General features: G+C 32.6%; 3 protein-coding genes and 1 long non-coding RNA gene across 9 annotated transcripts; 2 read left to right on the top strand and 2 right to left on the bottom strand.

Annotated features, from left to right (window-relative positions):
* Window positions 1-128: 128 nt before the first annotated feature.
* LOC142534084 (uncharacterized) lies at window positions 129-2,438 on the top strand. The gene is made up of 3 exons (XR_012816906.1): window positions 129-332; window positions 1,119-1,217; window positions 2,265-2,438. It is a non-coding gene; the product is annotated as an uncharacterized LOC142534084 (long non-coding RNA).
* A 532-nt stretch (window positions 2,439-2,970) lies between these two features.
* LOC142534083 (putative mediator of RNA polymerase II transcription subunit 19b) lies at window positions 2,971-5,221 on the bottom strand. Of its 2 annotated transcripts, XM_075640987.1 has the most exons (4): window positions 5,073-5,221; window positions 4,240-4,306; window positions 3,570-3,859; window positions 2,972-3,442 (listed from the first exon to the last, which is right to left on the bottom strand). In XM_075640987.1, exons 2-4 carry the CDS (start codon window positions 4,268-4,270, stop codon window positions 3,257-3,259), a joined length of 507 nt encoding a protein of 168 aa, XP_075497102.1. In that variant the 5' UTR covers window positions 4,271-4,306; window positions 5,073-5,221; the 3' UTR covers window positions 2,972-3,256. The 2 variants fall into 2 exon arrangements, with proteins under 2 accessions (XP_075497103.1, XP_075497102.1); XM_075640988.1 differs by lacking the exon at window positions 5,073-5,221 and having other exon boundaries at window positions 2,971-3,442; window positions 4,240-5,052.
* Window positions 5,222-8,943: 3,722 nt separating this feature from the next.
* Window positions 8,944-15,632, bottom strand: LOC142534044 (uncharacterized). Of its 5 annotated transcripts, none has more exons than XM_075640943.1 (12): window positions 15,612-15,632; window positions 14,923-15,118; window positions 13,966-14,204; window positions 13,412-13,445; window positions 12,480-12,610; window positions 11,523-11,589; window positions 10,902-11,001; window positions 10,383-10,546; window positions 10,041-10,087; window positions 9,905-9,948; window positions 9,287-9,669; window positions 8,944-9,146 (listed from the first exon to the last, which is right to left on the bottom strand). In XM_075640943.1, exons 2-11 carry the CDS (start codon window positions 15,020-15,022, stop codon window positions 9,288-9,290), a joined length of 1,308 nt encoding a protein of 435 aa, XP_075497058.1. In that variant the 5' UTR covers window positions 15,023-15,118; window positions 15,612-15,632; the 3' UTR covers window positions 8,944-9,146; window position 9,287. The 5 variants fall into 5 exon arrangements, with proteins under 5 accessions (XP_075497058.1, XP_075497057.1, XP_075497061.1 ...); XM_075640942.1 differs by having other exon boundaries at window positions 8,944-9,189; window positions 15,612-15,631; XM_075640944.1 differs by having other exon boundaries at window positions 8,945-9,665; window positions 9,904-9,948; window positions 15,612-15,630.
* A 470-nt stretch (window positions 15,633-16,102) lies between these two features.
* LOC142534085 (uncharacterized) lies at window positions 16,103-18,817 on the top strand. Its single transcript, XM_075640989.1, has 2 exons — window positions 16,103-16,491; window positions 18,533-18,817. The coding sequence occupies exons 1-2, from the start codon at window positions 16,188-16,190 to the stop codon at window positions 18,571-18,573; spliced, it is 345 nt and encodes a 114-aa protein (XP_075497104.1). The 5' UTR covers window positions 16,103-16,187; the 3' UTR covers window positions 18,574-18,817.
* Window positions 18,818-21,756: the final 2,939 nt, after the last annotated feature.

Genomic DNA, 21,756 nt, shown 5'->3' with positions numbered 1-21,756 from the left:
CTCCGATTACCTTCTGTTTTTTTTTTTGGCGCACTATTTTGCTCGTCTTCTTTTCTACCACCGGCTAACTTTCGGTTTTCTATCGGTGTTTTGCTTTGTTTGTGCGTCGTTTTCATTTTATCCGCGGTGCTCGTTGTTCGCCTTCTTTTCTACCGCCGGCTAACTTCCAGTTTTTTTTTGGTATTTCGTCTTGCTTGTGTGTTGTTTTCATTTTATCCGTAAATATTTATTAACTTCTTCTTTGGTCACCGTCCATCTTCCGGATTTCTTTGTTTAGAATTTCTCCCAACGGCGCGATCTACTTTGATTTTGCTTTGAACAGTGTCAATTAGGTGCGTTTTTCCCTCGGATTCGTTCGAATATGGTGTTCCTCACTCGGTTTTTCTTTGAAAGACCTTGCTTTTTCCCCACGGTTATTTGTAGTGTTGTTGTTTTTAAATATTGCTTTACGATTTTCTCGGCTACTTTGTTTTTGATCTAACGCTTAGCCTCGGCACCCAAATATCTAGGTTAGGTTTGCCATGCGATTTTTTTGTGCTTATTAAAGGGATTTAGTTTATTTGTTATTGACCATAAGGATTCGATCTCCCAACTATCTGTAGCGTTGTTGTTTTTAATGATTGTTTGCTTATGCTTTGCGGTTTTTGGATTTTCTTGCCTGTTCTAACGCTTAGCTTTCTAGGATTCATTTGAATCTGGTGTTCCACGCTCGGTTTTTTTGGAATGACTTGCTTTTCCCCCCCGGTTATCTGTTTTAACGCCTAGCTCTGGCAGCCAAACTATATAGCTTTGATTTAATTTAAGAATTATAGTTTCACCTATGCTGATCAAAGGGTTGTAGTATATTTTTTTTGTTCATTCGCAAGAATTGATTTTATTATATTCAACGAACACACACACTTAAACTATTTTGTTTATTTCTATTTCCCTTACAGAGAAAAAGCTCGACTCCCTTTGTTTTTACAAAGGAAAAATACAATCATTTTAGGAAACATTGAAAAACTCAGGCTTAGATTGATTTATGATTTCGGGGTATAAATTATTTTGTTTGCTTAGCCTACTATTAATTTGTTAGATTGGTTAGCTTAACTAATTTGTTATTTTGTTGACATATCCAGGTTCAATTTGAATTTGTTATGTTGAGGTAGCTGTTTTTTCATTAAGAAGCTTAACCAACTGAAACCTATGGCGATTTCTTCTACTCGCACTGCGTGCAGGTTCGATCTTTTATTTTTGAGTTATTAGTTCATCTTCTATCACTCTTACTTCGTTGTTATATATGTTGGTTTTTTTGTTCATATTTATTATTATTATTTTGTTATAGAGAGCTTTTATTTATTATCTTTTGTGTTACTAAATCATAGTTCATAGTCCAAATTGTTTTTGGTATTACCTTGTCATATTGCTTAATATTATGAATTAGCTACGATGCCGCGGCAAAAAAAAGAAATCTCAGTAGATATAAACAGGCCTAATAACTCTCGTAAACGAAAATTTGTTTGTCCAAATGATCGTAGGTTAGAAAAAAATTCAGCGACGATAAAAAAAAGAAAACCATAATTTGCAAAAGGGTGATGTAGAAAATATTATGGGTGACCTATTATTGTGTATAGCAAATGGTCCAGATGAACTACCGGCTGTGCCAGATTGTAAATATTGTGGTGCCAAGCGCATATATGCTGAGCCACCGACATTTTGTTGATATTCAGGAGAAATAAATCTTTTACCTTCAGAAATGCCTTCTGATTTGATACAACTATATACTGGTAATGATGACGATACAAAGGAGTTTAATATGTGCGTTCGTTGCAATGCCTAAATAACTTTTCTAATGTTCTTGGTATACAATTTTTTTCTGTTTGATATATCTATTTTTAACTATTTCATGCTATATCTAATTTAACATTTTATTAATGACTTAACTACTAGCTAATTTGTTTCGCTTCTTTATACTTTTAGTCAATAAATGACATATATAACCTTTCAGTCATAGATATGCCGACTAAATCTCAACATATGGTATAGCTTTTGCAAATATATTGTTGCTTAATCTTACCTACGAACAATAATTTCTGTTCGTTAAGGGGAAAAAAAATTTAATCAAATCCCCACATTTTCACCAGTTGTTTATTTATATTAATCTAAAATAGTATGATTAGATTTTCTAGCCTATTTTCTTTTATGATAGATTAAATTTCTACGAATACACACCAACTAATAAACTCGATTCTAACTCACCTTACTGTTGTCTTTGTTTTCTTCAGGTACAATCCCACAAGCAGAAACCAGGAACGAAATTATCTTGCAGTAATAGAAACATAACTAAGCTTTTTGTTTTTCCTAGGCATGTGCTATCTAAATACAGTACATCGAATTTATGTAAATTAGCATGCTATTATGATGTTTAAACTTTATTAATATTTTGATAACAATATTCAATAACGTATAGCTTGTCACTTAGCTTTCCTAAAAATATCAATATTCACAAAAACTGAAAAAATAAACTTTTGGTTTATAAATACATAAAAAATCCTTTAGGTATCTACAAAGCTTTTTACATACTTCATTATTTAACGAACTTAAAAACTTATATAAATGTCACCCATTTTAAAAAAGGCTTATATAAATACATATATACAAATATGAATACATATTTAGCGTTTTTACTTATAAACAAAATTTACCATTTACCATATACCAAATTGGACAAACACCTAACAACATTTATCATTTACCGCATAAAACCTTGGGTCAAAACCTCAAAAAATTTGAGGTCCCTATACCTAGTAAAATAGAATGTAAACAAAAAATAAATAGGGTGCAAATAACAATACTCTAAAAAAATTATCTCCAATTTTAAACTACTTTTGACATTGGCGAAACAAAAATAATTTATTTCAAACATTAGTAATAAATATTGGTGTTTTTGTTTAATATTATTCTACAAATATTGCATTTAGTCATTTTGTATAGATGTAGACCATGAGATATCTAAAATTTATACAATATAGTTCCACAGGTAGGAAAAGTTGAATTACAGCTAAAGAATGAAGAAATTAAAGCTCGTTAAATTTTTGTCATTCATGTATTGATATAAAAAGAGGCAGAATTCAAATCCACCCTCCCTCCCCTAATGTAGGTGGTAGAAAAAGTTGTTAGAAATATCTTCATCATTATGTTCACTTCTTCTGCGTGCACAGCACCAGAATCATATCCTCGGTTCTCCCCCTTCAATATATATGAATTTATCTCCTACTCAGTCACCCAATTCGCCCCTTTGATCATCATGTTTCTCCTTTTCTCTCTGTTTACTACAATCTTTATGACGATGCTTGTGCCTTTTAAGAACGTTGTTGTCCTCGAACTTTCCGACCTTGTGATTTTTATGCTCGTCTTTGGACTCACTTTTACGTTTTCTAGCAGCTCTGCTACATTTCTCAGACTGCACAGCACCAAAGATCCCAACAGATTTAACAGAGAGCTAATTATCCCAATGTCCGTCAAAAGGATTAGCTAGTCACAGTGAAACTTGTAAGAAATTCAGCAAAAACCACTAGTTGGGAACTTACAGAAGATGAGTCGACTGATGCTGTTCCCCTGAGGGCAAAGGCTTCTCTAAGAACATCTAACTCTAACGGTTGTATGCATGTGTTGTTTTCTTTTGAGAACATATTATGAACAAGCTCGTTCAATTGCATTCCTTCCCCTTTTCTAATTTTTGTGTCACCAACCACATTGTAAAGATAGCATGCATCTAGGATTGACAGAGTATGTGGCTTCTTGCAGAAAAAGTCGAGGTGAGGCAGCAGCTTGTAGAGGCTTATAAGGTCCTGACCACCGGTAAGTTCTCTTGGCCATACTGCAACAACAGAACCAATTAAAAAAGAACGGGAATAGGAACTCAAAGAAATTACATGATTTGTCTTAGTAACAAATAACTAAAAAATACAGTTTGTCTTTCACACTTTCTTCCTATGACACAACAATCCAAAAGCTTCAGGAATTATGCTTTTTGTTCAAGTGGAAAATAAAGAAATTGTATTGCAATTGAGAAGACCTAAAATTACCAAAAAGGAAGTATTTTAAGTTGTTCTACTTCCTGTTTCTTGTCAAAAATCGGAATTTTAGACCAATCCCAAAAAGGGTATGCTCAGGCCTCTTGGCTGAAATATAGCTTATTTTCAAGAAGGTAATGAAAAAAACGAAGAATCATGGACCTGTATCATATGCATATCTCACCTCTCCCAAACTTCATGCTATCAGGATCCATCAATCAGTGACCTCCAAGCAAGAAGAATATCACTTCCTGAATATAATCAAGAATAAGAAAAAGCGAACAAAAGCCAAATGCCAAGCAGGGATCTCTGTCCCGCTGTTTCACCAGCACATTTCTCGATATATACACCAACAATGGATAAACAGTGCGACACTTGCAAAACATATAATCACCAAACAGAAGATTTGCAAGATAGAGACACAACAAAAGAGACATCCAATTCTCCTTCCAACTCAAGTCAATGGGAAACAAAAAGGCAATGCTAATATTTCTTTTCGAGCAGAATCTTGACCAGGCATAAAGTAGAAGAGTATGTCAGTATAAAGCATCACTCTCTTGCCAAACCTCAAAGACAGCACCCAAGATAGCCAGTCTATTAGAGACAGTTTACTCATCCATCATAATGCGATTCTCACACCTTAATCCAACATAGAACATAAAGAAGTTGAGATATTTGTGATGTGATTGCTATTAAAAGATCCTGATCCTGGGCTAACCCCACCTCAAGCTTAAGCTTCAAAAAATTTCAATTCAATTCCAGACATGAGTCCATTATATAAATTGGAAAAATAAAAAAATAGCTAGTTATTCCTCAACCACTCAGCCAATTTCAACAAATAGATAAAGCGACTGGTCAATTGCTAATATTTTTCGTCTATCAAGGCGAAATTTTTTTTTTTTTTTGGAAAAAAGAATAAGCCAAAAGCTGCAAATGCAAATTCATGGAAAGCAGGAAATATAGAGTAAATTCAGCAATTCAATCGAAAGCTTTCGGGATATTAAATAATAAATTTACCTTAATTGAAGAATAAAATGATTTTTTGTGGGTTAAAGTCAGTCGACGATAGAGTTTCGTAGGGGGAGATTAACTTCCACTCTATAAATGGAGACGGCACCGGTTTACGTTTCATCCAGCATTTTGGATATGGGACCAAATTTTTTATATTTTTTATTTTGTTAATAGAAATATTCTAAAAATATAATTTATTTTGTTATTATTGGACCATTTTTTTCTTCTCTTTCGTCTGTGACCTTGCCATAAAAGCTCCTTTTTTTGGGGTTGAGTTCGGGTTCGGAGATTTTTTAAAATCTCCGAAATAGTTCAGACAGTTATGAAGATACTATACATATCTCCGAACTCGTCCCGTAATTTATCGTTGGTTCAATCACATTAATATTTTTGAATCGGATATAAAGGCGGGAATGGAGATTTCACCTACTATCGAGTTGACATTCACTATTAGATATAATAAAGTATATCAAAATTATAAATTTAATAAGTAAATATTACCTCAATGATAAACTTATAGATTAATCAATCACTTACCTATATAAAAGAGCCAATCTTTTTAGAATTGTGATTTGTCTTTTAAGTCTTTCATTAATTTATAGATTTTAATTAATTATTAATATTAATCTATAGGTTATAACCAAAACATTTGTCTTTTAAGTCCTCGTCAATACAAATCCAAGCATTCAATAAAGATATATATGTGAATTTCTAATTGTTGTAATAGTAAAAATGAAATATCAAAATTTTTAATTTATTCCACCTAATATATAATTAATTAGTAGCCTAATTATTCCACATAATATATAATTAGTAGTCTAACAAATGCTAATGAATTATCACTACAATATATATTGATTGTAGTAATTTATATCAGTAATTATATTTTAGTGTAGTTTCTAATTAAGTAGTAAATTATAATATCACAAGAAGATATAAGAAAAAATAATTATATATGCAATAATACTATAAGATGATAAATATATAATAATATATTAATATAAAATTTAATACTAATATATTTTATAATTTTTTAACTAAAAATTGAAAGTAAAGAGTTTAATAAATTATTTAGTAGAATTTATATCAATAATTATGAATGTTAATATATTAATAATATCATAAAATATGAATCTCATAGAAAAATTCAGATAGTTAGCTATAATAAGAAATTTAAAAATTTTAATAGATTTTTTTTAAAAAAAATTATATATCAGACAAATTTATAAATTAAATAAACAAAATTTTGGTAGTATTGGAAACATCTACTAAGAATATTTAAGATTTAGGCGTCAGGGTCTAAAGTTAAACCCGACCATGGTTTTCAAAAACAGTGAAACTAAAATCAGAACTAAAATCTTTTCTTGGCTTCAGTTCTAAAATCAACTCTCATAATATATAAATTTAAGGCAAAATTTTAAAACAATTAGTTTCATCGTCTCAGATATTCTATGACCATTTTGTTTGACATTTAAAAATGGATAATAGAAGCAATTTTAAAAAAAAATTATATCTCAGAAAAATTTATAAATTCAATACATAAAATTTGGTATTCTGTGATATTTTGATTTATAATTTTTAATTTTTATATAATATAATATATATATATATATATATATATATATATATATATATATGTACTATTTATGAAATTTTAAGAAAAAATCAACAACAAAATAATTGACAGAAATATTGCATATAATTTGTCTATGATACAACTATAAAACTTAAAAATCAATTGATTTTTGATATTTAAAAATGAATAATAGAAGCAATTTTAAAAAAAATTATATCTCAGAAAAATTTATAAATCCAATACATAAAATTTGATATTATGTGATCTTTTTATTTATAATTTTTAATTTTTATATATATATATATATATACTATTTATGAAATTTTAAGAAAAAATCAACAACAAAATAAGTGACAGAAATATTACATATAATTTGTCTATGATACAACTGTAAAACTTAAAAAGCAAATGATTTCAAATGTTCAATATTACGACCTATTTGATATTAAAAAATGTATCATAGAAAACATATAATTTGAAATATCCAATGGACATACATATACAATCACTAAGCACATAAAAATAAGAAGCGCTGGAAGTATTACATGTTAATGTTATTCATCTCTTTCCAACCGTTTGAATGACAGCTTATATAAGAAGAACTGGAAGTATGTAAGAAAAACATCAACGCGATAAATAATCATCTAGCTTTCAACAGTGTGATTATCTTCAAGCCTGCATACTTAAAGAGTTTGAGCACAATCAAAGATCATATATGTATCGCTCATCAAGCACGCAGTCAACAGAAAGTTATCTGATCATTCAATGATCAAATTCGTGCTACTAAAACAAATCGTTTACTTACATCAATAATCTTTTGAGTTATTTGATTAATAGTGGTGTCTGGTGAACCGAGAGTTCTAAAAATCCAGAAGTATAAAGTGATTACTAAGAGATCCAAAACAGGCAGTGTGATAAGTCCTGATTGGAGTGGGTTGTTGTAAAAAATTTTGTAAACCTAAAGTCTTTTAGTAGAATCATTCATACAGAGGAAGAAGGGGTGACGTATGAGTGTTTTTCTCCGAACATCCATAAAATTCTCATGTCTTTACTTTTCACAAGTCTTTATATTTCGAACTAAATCTTGTTGTTTAGATTGTCAACCGGTTGAAAATTTCATTAGAAATATTGAACTGTCTTCCGCATTTTTCACGTGGTTCATGAGAAAAATTTTCAACCGTCTAAAAACAATTGAAAACAAATTTTAAAAACAAATATTTTTTAAAGAATTTATTCACCTCGTAATTGAAGGCTTAATGAAAAATATAAATTATGTATTTTTTAAAAATTTATTCATTAACTAATGTATATGAAAATTAATTTATCTATGATATATAATTCTAAAAATAAAAGGTAAAAAAGTTTTGTAGTAGGTTAAATAATATTTAAATTGAATATTAGAGGTTATATTTCATTATCAATAATATTATTTCATTAGTTTTGATAATATTTTGATGAGTTAGTCACAAATATTTTAAATTAATAATTATTTGTCATTATTGTGCTTCACTTATATAAATTATGATTTATGCATTTATAAAATCCATAATTGAGTTGATTTTTAGGTTATTATACCTTATACATGATGCTTAGATATGTATTTTTTTCAAAAAAATTTTCAGTTCAATTCGTCCTATATATTATGCTCATTATAATTTATTATATAACATAAAATCAACATTTTGAATTTTAATTTGAGATACTAAGGAAATGACAAAACCACATAAAAAGAAACAAATTTCATCATGTTCCAAAAGAGAAACCATAAAATTCAAGATAATGAAAAAATAGATGATTTCAGTAAAATGATGAGGAAACTTAGACAAAACAGCCACACAGAGATACCCAAAAACTAAAAATTAAACAAGAAAAAATTTGATAACACTTTTTCATATTATGAATATTCAATAGAAAATGATTTTTTCGATTTCACTCAATATAAGTGTTTTATGTCCACTTACTCATTACAACGTTTATTCACCGTTGCACGTGTAACTTGCTAGTAACATGTAAAACTGTGCCAACATATTGCCACATATGTCGTGCCCTGCAGGCATCAAATGTCCCCGGCGAGACTGGCAAAATCCTCTCCCCCGACCCCGAATATAATAAAAAAGAACTTGTCAACATATTTACGGATACAAGCTTTATATTAATTACAGAAACGTATTGTAGATAAGTAAATATTAGCTTTATTCTTAACATATTTTATATGAACCTTACAATTTAAAATTTACAGTTTTTTGTCAATTTAAAAAATATATTTTCTACAGTTTCATTATATTTTTTTTTCAATTTAACATAAAATTAAGCAAGTTCACAAGTCCGGACACAGATTTGAATAATTGCTAGATGGAACTTGATAATTGGTTTGAAACAAACCAATCAGATACAAATTCAAACTCAAACCAAAATAGTACATTTTTAACATTTGAGCTGGCTAAAAAAATTTGCTCGATTTAATCCATTTGCATCTCTGGCCACGAAGATAAAGCCACCCTCACCTAGTAACATGTGGCACACAAATTATCACCGTGGTCCCTAAATCTACAAGAAACCCATATATTAGGTCAACATAACACCTCTCCAACTAAAGGGAGAATATCAATGTGACTGTATAGAATATTCATCCTGCATTTTGTACCTCAGCTTGATGATGATCTTCCAGGGAAGTCGTCTTGTTGATTACCTTGAGGCGATGTTCCTGAAAACATTCCCACCATAGACCTAAATGCCCCAGATACCTCTTCAGGTAGTTCGTTAACATCGAGATTAATGTTCCCACCTCCTCTTATCTCTGGTTCAGCACGTGCACCAGTGTCACTTTGTCCCGCAGGTTGGTTTTCAAATATTTGTCCTGGATTTGCGTAGGTGGACATGTTTCTTAGCATGCTAGCGAAATCCATAGGAAGAGCATCAATGTTGAATGGCATGGATGGAAATGGTGGCGGTGCTGCAAAACAGCTTCTTGATCCACCTTCAGATTGTTGGCTTGATTCTCCGTGACTGGTGGAGGCTGAATTCTGCATGGGGGAATATAAATAGAACAATATTCATTAATAATTTATAAGAATTTCCAATCTAGTTCAAAAATGATATATTCATCTTACGGCCAGATCATCGACAACAATTCATAAACTTCCAAAATTCCTGACGATGTTAAAGTATTTGTCGTTTAAATACTAGTATTCTCTTTTATTTTCACATGAAATAAAAGGCAACTTTTAGGTAAAGCGTGTGGCTGGTGAATTAAACAAGTGCCTGATAGGGTCTTTGTTGCTCTTCTTTCAATTTCTGTTCAGCAACCTAAAAATTAAGAAGAAATCAAATCAAGAGCAAGCATTCGAATCACCACACAAAATAGTAGTTTCTGTTACCAGTAAGATTCATCAACTAACCCTGATATTTTCCTTCACCGCATTATTAGTAGGATCAAGTTGCAATGCTGCCATGAAAAAGATACATATATCAGAGGACAGTTTTCCACAAACTACAAAAATCTCAAGTTTTACCGAGTACAGAAAAGTATCCAGTTGCAACAATATGAGAATGTCAATCAAACATAAGAAAATATTTGATAATAACTCAGTTCCATGAGTTCGTTCTAAAGCAATGCGCAGCTTAAATTCCCACAGCACATGGTGGCAAGAGTAGACAACAATAAACAGTATCCTGAATATAGTCGCTATTTTTGTACATAAACAGGATACATGTTTGCACAATGAATCAAAACCATCAACCTTTCCTAAATCCTTTGTCAATTGCATCCTTGTACTTCCCTTGAGCATAATAAGCAAACCCCAAACGGCCATATGCCTTGCTATAGTTTGGATTGATCTCTATAGATTTCAGACAATCTTGAACTGCTTCTGCGTAGCGGTAAATCTGGGCATATGCAGCTGCCCTGAGAATTTTAAGATCAATGCAGTTCAATCATAAATGGATACATAAAGAAAAATTAGAAAAACGAGTCTAAAATGTAAAAGTCATGTAGAAAAAATTAGTATGGGAGAAGGAAAAATGAAATTGAAATTCCAAAAACTAAAACTGGACCTAATGAAGGCAAACAATATTTAAAAAACCATTTAATGTTGTAGTCTGACTGCATGAGAATTGGATATGCTTTTGAAGGGTATCGTGGGAGTTCAGGGAATGGCAAAAAATAGCAGAACTCCATTATGCCCACAGGTCATGTGCAGGAATGTGGATATATGTAATATAAGTGACAAACCAAACATTCACGTTAATATGTTGCAGACCTGTTGCAAAAATAAACAGCATGGTCTGCAAATAGCGCAATAGCAAAAGTATACAGCTCAATTGCCTCTTTATAAAGCTTCGACTGCATGGCTTTGTTACCTATAATACAAAAATGAATCATTTGAATATGTATTAGCAATGAACAATCCAAAAGAAAAAAATGTCAGAAAAATTAAAGAAACATGGTAAAGAACGCAAAACACGCAGGAATCATGTAACAAAAGTAGTCCACCGTAATATTTGTGATCGTTTTATCAGTAATACCACAATCACAGAGGGAAAATGAAAAATAGCCAAAGAAATATCAAGAGACACAGATGCATCATCAACATGTTTTATGTATTTTCATAACTTGTGATTGATAACAAATGTCTCAACAAGGAGGCATTTGTTTAATTGTTCAAATAACTCAAAAAATTCATGATACTCGGCTAATCAGCCATTACAACTTGTGAAAGAGGATTCCGATCCGACGAGCATCGATTGGAAAAATACATTCATAACCATCATCTCCCGAGCTCATACCAAGATGATAATAGTTCATTAAGTGAGAGAAAGAGTAGGAAACAAAATAGTAATGAGAAGTATAAACTGGATAAAGACACTGCAAGATGAAGCACCTTGCGATTTGAAGGTCTCTGCCAAGCTTTTTTGATCAAATGTTTGACACCCTGTTACTTGCATTTCCTGATATCCGTAATTATAACTTCATCATGAGGCATACAAAGGAGCTAGACGCAACTCTAGCCATCAAGAAGAATGGCAATAATCTTAAAAAATTACAATCTGATGGAAGAAACATCTTGTACTGAATAGATTTCCAGTTCATAAATTGTCTTATCCAATCAGAACTATGAAATAACATGAAGATGCACGTGTGTAGTGCATAATGCTCCTAAACATTGTAGTGATTCAACTTCTTTCTGTTTCAAGAGCCATCTGGTTTTTATCATCATCGTCACCTCTAAGGTACTCTTATTTCTTTAAGCATAGCTTCCAATAGCAACTTAACCCAGCAGTATCATCTGGTTGAGATGATGTGGTGCGAAGGAGGTTTTCCCAATTTGTGACACAACATCAACAAACAGTAGAATGATTGGCATCCACCCATGTCCCTACTTCGGAAATTTTACATCATCAAACTCACCAATCAGGATCAAAGTCAAATAGCCGCTTTGATTCTATTGTTTACTGAAATTTTACATCAAACTCGCCTGTCAGGGTAAAAGACAAGCAGACACTTTGATTCTGTTATTTTTTAACGTAGCCAGAAGGTGAATAAATAGTTGGTGGGACAGAACAAATGCTAATACAGGACAAAATGATAGCTAATATCTCAGATCAAGGATTAGTATTCACCAACTTGGCTCAATCTATAGCTGGAAGTACACCTAGAATAACATAAAGGTAAGAAAATGACTCAAAGTACCACAAATATACATTTCTAAGTTTCATGAACAAATCTGAATGACAAAATCAGGAATCTCCGATAGAAAGTTACATCAGCCGTTGATCAAAATGATTTAACAAAATGCTACTAACAGAGTTTAATTTCACCATGACTAAGCTCATCATACCTCCACTGCATTATGAAATACAAGGGTCGCTCTATCCAGCTGCACTTGATCATCGTTTCCATCGGGCATCCTACTGAAATAATGGACCTTTTCAAGAGCACCAAAAAAATGCCCAAAAAGTTCATCCTTCCCTGCCAATGCAAAAAAAATGCATTCAGCCGACAAAAAGATTTACAAAATATGATACATAACAATTAGCGGCTATTAAGGGCTATTTTGTCTTATCAGGGTGCACCTCCAGCGGATCCTAGCGAAGACGCACAAAAAAAAACAAAGAGAAACTCTCATTGCGTGGAAAAGCATGAAAATACTGTAATTCCTTCTCCATATTGTCTCTTTCCTTTCGATCAAATTAGCAATCTACAAAAACCAACCCTTTATTGTATAAATCTACTGTAAGACACGAAAACAGTTTTTATCAAGTACAAGGATCACAAATTCTTCAAGACTTCAAAAATGCTGATTGGTCACGGATTAAATAAACCAATCTGGCAAGATATCCTGTGATTAAAAGCAACCCAAATCGTCCATGTATCTTGCCCTTACCCATCTATGTAACTCTTTTTTGTCTTTCTTCAACTACTTCATTATTTTATTCGGGTTTATTTCACCCATCAGCACTCGCTGATCACCCTCCACCAAATGGATGAGGATTCTAGGTATAATTGGATTATATCTTTAAGGACGAGTTTTTTCGTAAATTCGGTACTTTGAGCAGATGACAGAAGCCTCAGATACACAGCACATCCAAAAAAAAGCTAATTCAAGTAAGAATCATTAGTATCCCGATATTGCCCATAGTAAGCTGGCCATCAGGTCATGTATTAGGACCTGCGTTAGTGTCGTGATGAGAAGAACAGGATTTTCCTATCATGTTTCGAATATCATATAAACTTTTTTTAAGAAAAATACCGGAAAATATATGCTCTCACCATTTGAATAGTGTTCTCTTGTTGTATCCTGACCCTAATAGCGGAAGAAAATAGGATTTAGTTAAAAGAAAATAGCAAAGTGCCAAGAATAGGCATAAAAAACATCCTTAACCTCACCCCACCCAGCAGCCGTATCAGCAAAAATGATTGGATGAATAATGGAAAGAGAGAGAAATAAAAGAATGCAAAGCTATAAGAGACAACGAATATCATGCATGCACTTTCAATTTCCACTACTAGCATTGGGATTCTAATGAATAAAATTTCCTAAACAAGGGAAACAAAACAGTTAACTACAGCACAGGCCAACGTATTAACCCAGATGCCATATAGCCAAAAGAGGAAGCATATATCTTTCAGGTGTTCCATATGAAATCATTTTAATGATCAATAAATTATCCACCGGTATTAACCAAATCCAACTACAATGTTTCTTGCTTTGTAGTTCTACATATAAATTTAAAAAATCTTGACTGGGACGCATTTAAATTAGTCACAATCCAATGAAAACTAATAAACGCTCAATAATACAGTGTAGCAGAGCGAAAAAAGACCAATGATAGCAAAGCCTCCAAAACTTCAGAATTCTTGGCTGCGGACGTAGATGCACCATTGGAAATTCCTGCACTATCAGTTTCACAACCTGCAATTGCTTCTCGAGAACTGAAAATGTCTACTAAAGAATCACAATTTGATTGGTTGTATAGTGCGGACGAATCAATCTTAAAAATCTCGGCTAAACATTCCCTTGCAACTTCAAGAGATTCACTGTCGACTCCGGGTAAAGGTTCAACTGCATTTATATATAAAAAAATTACTACCGTTATACCCCTTCAGTATCATTACCCACTCAACTTCATACTTACCGCATCAACCGCCACCCAAAATAAATAAATAAACACTGCAATTTTTAAATTTAAAAACGTGCCAACGATGATTTAAACAAAGTTTTACATGCTTTTTGAACACTTGATTTAAAATGAACTGTCGATACGAGTTATTAACCCTAGAACAGTGTTCCTGGCAGTGTAAATGATAATCAATCCCAAAAATATAAAAAGAAAAGAAAACTCCAGTATATCAATTAAAAGATAGTAATAATTCGTTTATCATATTACTTATGCTGTAATACTTTAAGAAGACAAGCGAATTATCAGAAAGCTGAAAGCTAGAAAATTCCGACATATTATGCATCATTTCTGATTAAACCAAATGAAATTTCCACAAGTTCGGACCGGGGTCTTTCTAATTAAAATTCGAACCAAATGAAGCTTTTCACGCCTACACCTTCAGTATATATAACTGAAAAAATTAATGAGATCATGAATCATTTACCCTACCTTGAATGCAGAAAGCAAACAAGTCAGGTTCATAATTCAGAATCGAGACTTAAAAAAAGACCAGACTGGCTATATTTCGTTTCCTAATCGAAATAAAATTAGCTCCTACAAATTTAGGAGCTTCCTAATCGAAATCAAACCGAACAAAGCGACACACGCATACATGAATACCCATATATGCGTTGGTAAAGTGCGTACCGGAGTGGAGGAATCGGAGGAAAGAAGTAGCGATGCGGCGAGAGAGAGGGGAATCTGTCTTTAGATTCGTCATAAGACGGCGTCCGACGGTTCGCACTCGAATCAAGCGCCAAGCAAGTTGATACGAGAGGGGAGGGGATGTTTGGCCGTACCATCTGTCCTCCAAACCCTATCCACAGGTAAATGAACTAAACCGTAAAAGCTCGTTTGAACTCGTTTAATGAGGCTCGTTAAGTTAAACAAACCAAACTCAAGCTTTACAGTATTCGGCTCGTTAGCTCATGAACATGTTCGTTGATAACTTCATTAATAATCTTTTAGATGAAAAAATAATAGTTTTGATATTTGATTTATTGATTTTACATTTTATTTATGAAATATATAGAAAAATCTATTAAATTTATTTATTTTAATAAATTTACAAATTTTAATAAGAATAATATATTTTTATTTAAATATATAATTTACTTTTTAATTAATTTAATGAAAATTTAAATGTATAATTCATATTTATTAAACTTGTTTAGGTTCGATAAAAGTTTGAATAAGCTCGTGAGCCATGCATATATTCGTTAAATAAAGCTCGAGCTCGACTCGATTATAAACGAACCAAGCTCAAACATTCAAGAGTTCGGCTCGGCTCGACTCGATTACATCCCTACCTGTCCATCAGTTTTCGTGTTCCTTTTTCGTTTAATTTAAAATTTATTATATTGACAATTAAAAAATATTTTTAATATATAAAGAAATCATAAATTTAAAAACCATCTAACCAAAATACTTTGTCAATGGACTACAAAATTTGGGATGATTAGCTTAACGTTTACAACTTAGCTCGTTTGGGAGAATAGTAACTTGAATTATGACCTGTAGCATTACAAATTTTTTTTTTTTTGGTTCGATTATGCTTAGTTATCAATTTTGTGATATATATCATATTTGACCGATGTATGTGACAAAAATATTATTTTGGCTTTAGATATGTATCGTTAAATCGATATTACAAATATAAATATATGAAATCGTTTCACAAAGACATATTAACTCATAAATTGTAATTTTAAAATCATATATATAACTTATAAGTGTTATTAAAAAATGATGCTTGATATACAAATTAGTATTTTTTTTAAAGAAAAAAAGAGATTGATGTTTTTTTTTTGGTTATTCGCCTGCCAAACACCCCTTGAGAAGAACTAAGTTGCAGCAAAACCGAACAATCAATCGGGGCTTGGAACATGGAGCAAATCACGAGCGCTTTGAACCGAGCAGCGAACAGCAACGCTGTGTTAAACACACTCTTAGCCGGCGTACTCGGGGTCCTGGGCATGAGGTCGGTGGCGCAGCAGCGTTCAGTGGAGGCGCTGGAAGCGGAGAAGAACGCTCTTCTCGAAACAAACAAGGTTATAAAGAAAACCATTTGGGACTGGAAGCAGCTGCTGTATGCGGAGGCCGAAGCAAATCCCCAAAAAGCCCTCGTCCCTCTGTCAACTCTCAAAGCCATTTATGGAGAAGTCACCCCCAGCTCACCCGTGGTTTCTGGTAGTTTACTATTCCTTTTAATCGTTTCTTGGTCTGCCACTGGCCGTAGGATTAGATATCGCCAGTGGCAATTCCCTGCCAACGGTACATCGTGTGGTGCTGTGGTTGTGCTTCACTCATTAAGGTTCGGAAATTTGCATCAAAGGGTTTTGGGTCATTATTATGTGACTATATTTGGATTAGAGCTGTGTATGAAGTTGATGCAAGATTATAGTCCTTTACACTAATTGGTAATTGTTTAGGTATTTTGCTGTGCCACATCTGATGAGTTTTTATTGAGGCGAACGTTTGGGCTAAGTTTCAAAAAAAATACCTTCAAAATTTGATGCGTAGGTTTCGAAAATGTAACCTTTATCATTTGATGAACTAGCGCTCCCCTCGCCTCACGAATTATGTCCCAAGTCCACAACTATTTCGTAAATTTGGTATTTCATGTGAAACATAGAATGTTGTCAAGACTTTGTCCATTACTTGAAATCTCTTCTTGAATGTAGTTGCAAGTTGCAACTCCATCGACTAATTGTAGTGATTGAAGAAATTCTTTTTCGAATGTATTTTTTTGAAAAATAAAATAAAAGAGGATCTTGGCTCAAACAAATTGTGTGAGGCCCGGGGCCGAAGAGGGCGGGGGGTGATCGCCGGTGCCATCAGTTGCACGGACAATGAGTGGCTCCTGGCAGGCTTCTAGGTGGAGGGAACATGAATGAACCGACCCACACGGGAATGAGAGGGATTCCGAGACTGTTCAATGTAATGGACTGTACAGTTGAAGAGGGCTTAAAAGAATTGATTTGTACTACTCATATCACGAAGATGCATCTTCTTTTCGGTAGCTCATCACATAAGAACTCCAAAGTTAAGCGTGCTTGACTTGGGGCAATTTTGGGATGGGTGACCTCCTGGGAAGTTTCCTAGGGTGCGTGTGAGTGAGGACATAAGCACGCTGGAAAGACTCGTCTTGATACAGTGAGGACAGTCGTTGAATCTGGGACGTTACAGTGGTATCAGAGCCAACCTCTTTTAGTACGGTGTGGTTCGGGGACGAACCAAGCGGAAGCTGGTGGGCATGTGAGGCCCAGGGCCGAAGAGGGCGGGGGGTGATCGTCGGTGCCATCAGTTGCACGGACAATGAGCGGCTCCTGGCAGGCTTCTAGGTGGAGGGAACATGAATGAACCGACCCACACGGGAATGAGAGGGATTCCGAGACTGTTCAATGTAATGGACTGTACAGTTGAAGAGGGCTTAAAAGAATTGATTTGTACTACTCATATCACGAAGGTGCATCTTCTTTTCGGTAGCTCATCACATAAGAACTCCAAAGTTAAGCGTGCTTGACTTGGGGCAATTTTGGGATGGGTGACCTCCTGGGAAGTTTCCTAGGGTGCGTGTGAGTGAGGACATAAGCACGCTGGAAAGACTCGTCTTGATACAGTGAGGATAGTCGTCGAATCTGGGACGTTACAAATTGGCTGCTTACAAAAGTAGCCGAAGTTATTATAGTTGGCTCTTTTGAGTTATGATATTTGTGATTCAATTTGTTTGCAACTTTTAGATTAATTGAAGTGTGTGTACTTGTAGCAATAACATGGTGCTTTCTCGTTCTACACATGATGAAATCTATGAAAACAAAAACCTTCGAATTATTTTTCTAAACCAACCACTATTATGTAGATTTAGATAACGCATGAGGATGATGAATCTCTATTATTAAATCGATACCTTTAAGTTTGACTCAAGAACTGGACCATATTTTTATGTTTCATACGTGAAAAACCTTTATAACAAGGTTTAGAATCACATTATTTGCTGCCTGAAATTAAAGCCAGTTAAACTTTTTGGTTAAGAATCTTTGAGCCTGTTGCTCTCTCTGATAGACTGTGTAAGATGCACCTTACATTCATATCACCTGGCTAAAATCTGCTCTAGGATTTGTTGTTTCTTGCTTTGTGCTTTGAAAATAGTGTCCATATTTTTCTGCCGGTTGGCTTTGTTTGACTGTAATATTGCCCAAAGAGGTCTCACCTTCTCTTTCACATGCAGCTGGAGATGATAATCAAGGTGGAAAGAGGATTATGATCTGAAAGGTATGGTTATAATCTGCGAAAATCAGGAAAGGGTTTTAGTTTTTGGTAGAAACACAAGGGTGCAGCTGATTTTCTTAATGTGTGAGAAGTTTATCGTAGTGACCTGACGCAAATAGTATCGTCACCATAGAGAAATTATATTGGCAGACTTTAAAAAATGTGAACCCTGCCGCTGCAATTAGACTTGAGACTCCTCGAGTCCCTTGATGACTCGGTAAAGTTGAGATTTTTGTGCTGCTAATTTGTCTCACTGCCATTTGTTGCTAGGAAATACTTGTAGCTCGAGTAATTAAGTAAACTGAAAAAATATGGAAATAGCTTCAGTCCATATTTTGCATCTATTATATGACGGTTTCTAATATAGCTGAAATTCAAGAAAATATGCAATTTGGCCATCATATATATCACTGAAGCATATAATGTCGGAGGGATATGTTTTGATATAATAAACAACTTACACATTTAGTAAATCATTTTCGGTTTCTTGCGAGCCGAATCAAGTAGCACAACTAGAGACGAGCATCGATTATCATAGATGTGTATCTATCAACAGTCAACACTAGGGATGTCTATAGGTTTGGCAGACAATGCTTCAAGCTTGATCTTAATTCGTATATAGCATAGTTACAATTGTTTTCGTCGAAATGTACATTCGAAAAAGGCGTAGAAAAATAGGTAAATCCACAGTTTCTAGTTTCCACGAAGGAAACATAGCATTCGGAGTTAAAATTTCAAATCATTCCATCCAAATGCAACATCAGAATTGAGATTGTCAACTAAATCATTTTTGTTTTTTGTTTTTTGTTTTTTGTTTTTTTTAAGTTCCTAGTAAAATATACTATCAAATGCTAAATGGCATATGCATATATGACTTCTCTTTCAATTAAAGTGAACCCTTGCTTTGTGATCTACGTTACTTCACGTGACTTGTCGCATATTTTACCCATCTGCGACATTTATTCAATTGACACAACAAGTTTTCCAATTATTGTTATATTGACAACGTTAGGTTAGTTATCTCCCAAGGGGTGTACGTCAATTGATCCATCTTTTATATTAATCGATGAATTTCAAATAAAATGTTATGCTGCTTTGCAGATAAAAATTTCATCAGCACGCGCGATATGCTAGTGAAACACTAATTATTATCCAATTTATAGATACAAATTTAAATCATCCTTGCTAGTATTATTGTATCCATCCAATATTAGTGTTGATAACAAGTCATATTTCAATTACACGATCCCATCAAAATATTGAAACACAAAATCACTAGCTCGAACTTTAAAAAAGGGATTGCTTAGTATCGTATACAAGTCATATAAAGTGATAAATTTTTTATTTTAAATTAATTGAGGAAGATGCCTCGAACTTAATATCTCAATTTTTTTAAAATGTTGATTTATCACACAATAAAATGATTTTATATAATAACAATATAAAAATGTGATACCCCTATATATGATGGAAGAGGAAATAATACAGTTAATTGTGATATTATTATTTTCAATTGAATTTTGGAGTTGAATTTCTCTTGAAGCATTAAAAAACATTTGAGCAAATTCTGACGGAATTATAAAAATAATCGGAAATTCAAATTTATTTATAGTTTTAATAAAATCGTGGGCAAATTACCACATGTTTTTAGTATTGTGTTAAATTAACGACAATTTTGTAAGAATCACCGATATTTTAGCTACGGTTTTACTGGTATGAAAAAAAACAGTGGCTAAAAACCATGGAACAACAAAAATCTTTACAAATTTGAAATTTTAGCGATGCTTCTTGATAAATAGTCATAAAATATAGAAGATTGAGAGGATTATAGATTTTTCGACGGTTCAGATATAATTTTCGTCTATAAATAGTGACAGAATTTAATTGTTTGTTTACGTAGCAAATTCAAAATTTGAATGTTATATGAAATTTTTCGAAGGATTTCTTAAAATTGTCGCTACTTAAAGACGAATTTAGGGAAAAAAACTATCACAAATTGTCTATAAGAATATTCCTCAGTTTTCAACGATTTTAGCCAATTTCTTCTGCCATAGACGAGTTTTTTCCTTTTTTCAGATGTCATTCATTTAATTATATACTAATATGGTTATTTCCTATTATCGTAGATATGTGGCCGACATATTTCGTAATTATAACATGATTTGGTTGTAAAAAATTAAGTTTATTTATTGATATCTTTATAAAAGTTAATTATTTGAAAATATTAATATAAAGTTAATTATTTGAAAATATTATATATATATATATATATATCTAGTGACTTTTTAATATTTTTAATAAAATATTGATTAATCACTATAAAAATATTAAAACAAACATATAAAATAAATTTTTGACATTAAATATAGATTAATTATTTTAAGCTATTTTATAAAAAAATTATTTAATTTAGCGAAGAAATTTATTAATAGCGACAATTTAATTAAAAATCGATAAATAACCGGTTTTAATTGGGATGATTATTAATTAAAAATCGATACATAACGATGATTTTACTTTTGACAGTAGTTTAATATAAACCGGTTTTATTTTCATAATAGTGTCGCTAATTGCGACGGTTCTTACCATGAACATCGTCGTTAGATTAACGACGGTTTTTTGTATATTATCGTGAAGTTGACGACTTTTTTAGTAATATCGTCGCAATAAATCAATGACGGTGGATCACTAGATTTAGTGATGGAATATAAAATCATCGCTAAACCCAGTGTTTTTTTATGGTAAAGGATGGATCATTAATTTAATCGATATGCCATGACAATGGAAGGAACTCTTAAAGTAGCTACATCTAAGTATATGATGTGTTTAATAAAGTAGTAGCTATGTTGCCAAACCCTACCTCTAAATTGCCTGCTTCTGACTTCTAATTACAAATTAAACTCCCAATATGTGCTGAAGTTGACATGCTTCTTCTTCATGGGAAGTACTAATTACGAACGATTTAGGGTCTCTTTCTTCTAATATTTGGATTTTCTAATTTTCATGTGATATCGCCTAAATGATGGTGGTGGTGATCATATTATCTGATATTTTATCGTTTCACAGCTTATTTTGTTCATGAGATCTTCCTTAAATATATGATGTAATCAAGCATATAGAACACATGGTTTCACATTATATTTATATTTTAAGTGAGATTTGAAGTCAAGATCTTATTAATCT

Source organism: Primulina tabacum, unplaced genomic scaffold, assembly GCF_025594145.1.
Source record: "Primulina tabacum isolate GXHZ01 unplaced genomic scaffold, ASM2559414v2 Contig104, whole genome shotgun sequence".
Lineage (NCBI taxonomy): Eukaryota > Viridiplantae > Streptophyta > Magnoliopsida > Lamiales > Gesneriaceae > Primulina > Primulina tabacum.
Note: the sequence above shows the minus strand (reverse complement) of the source record. Positions and strands in the feature narration are given on the sequence as shown.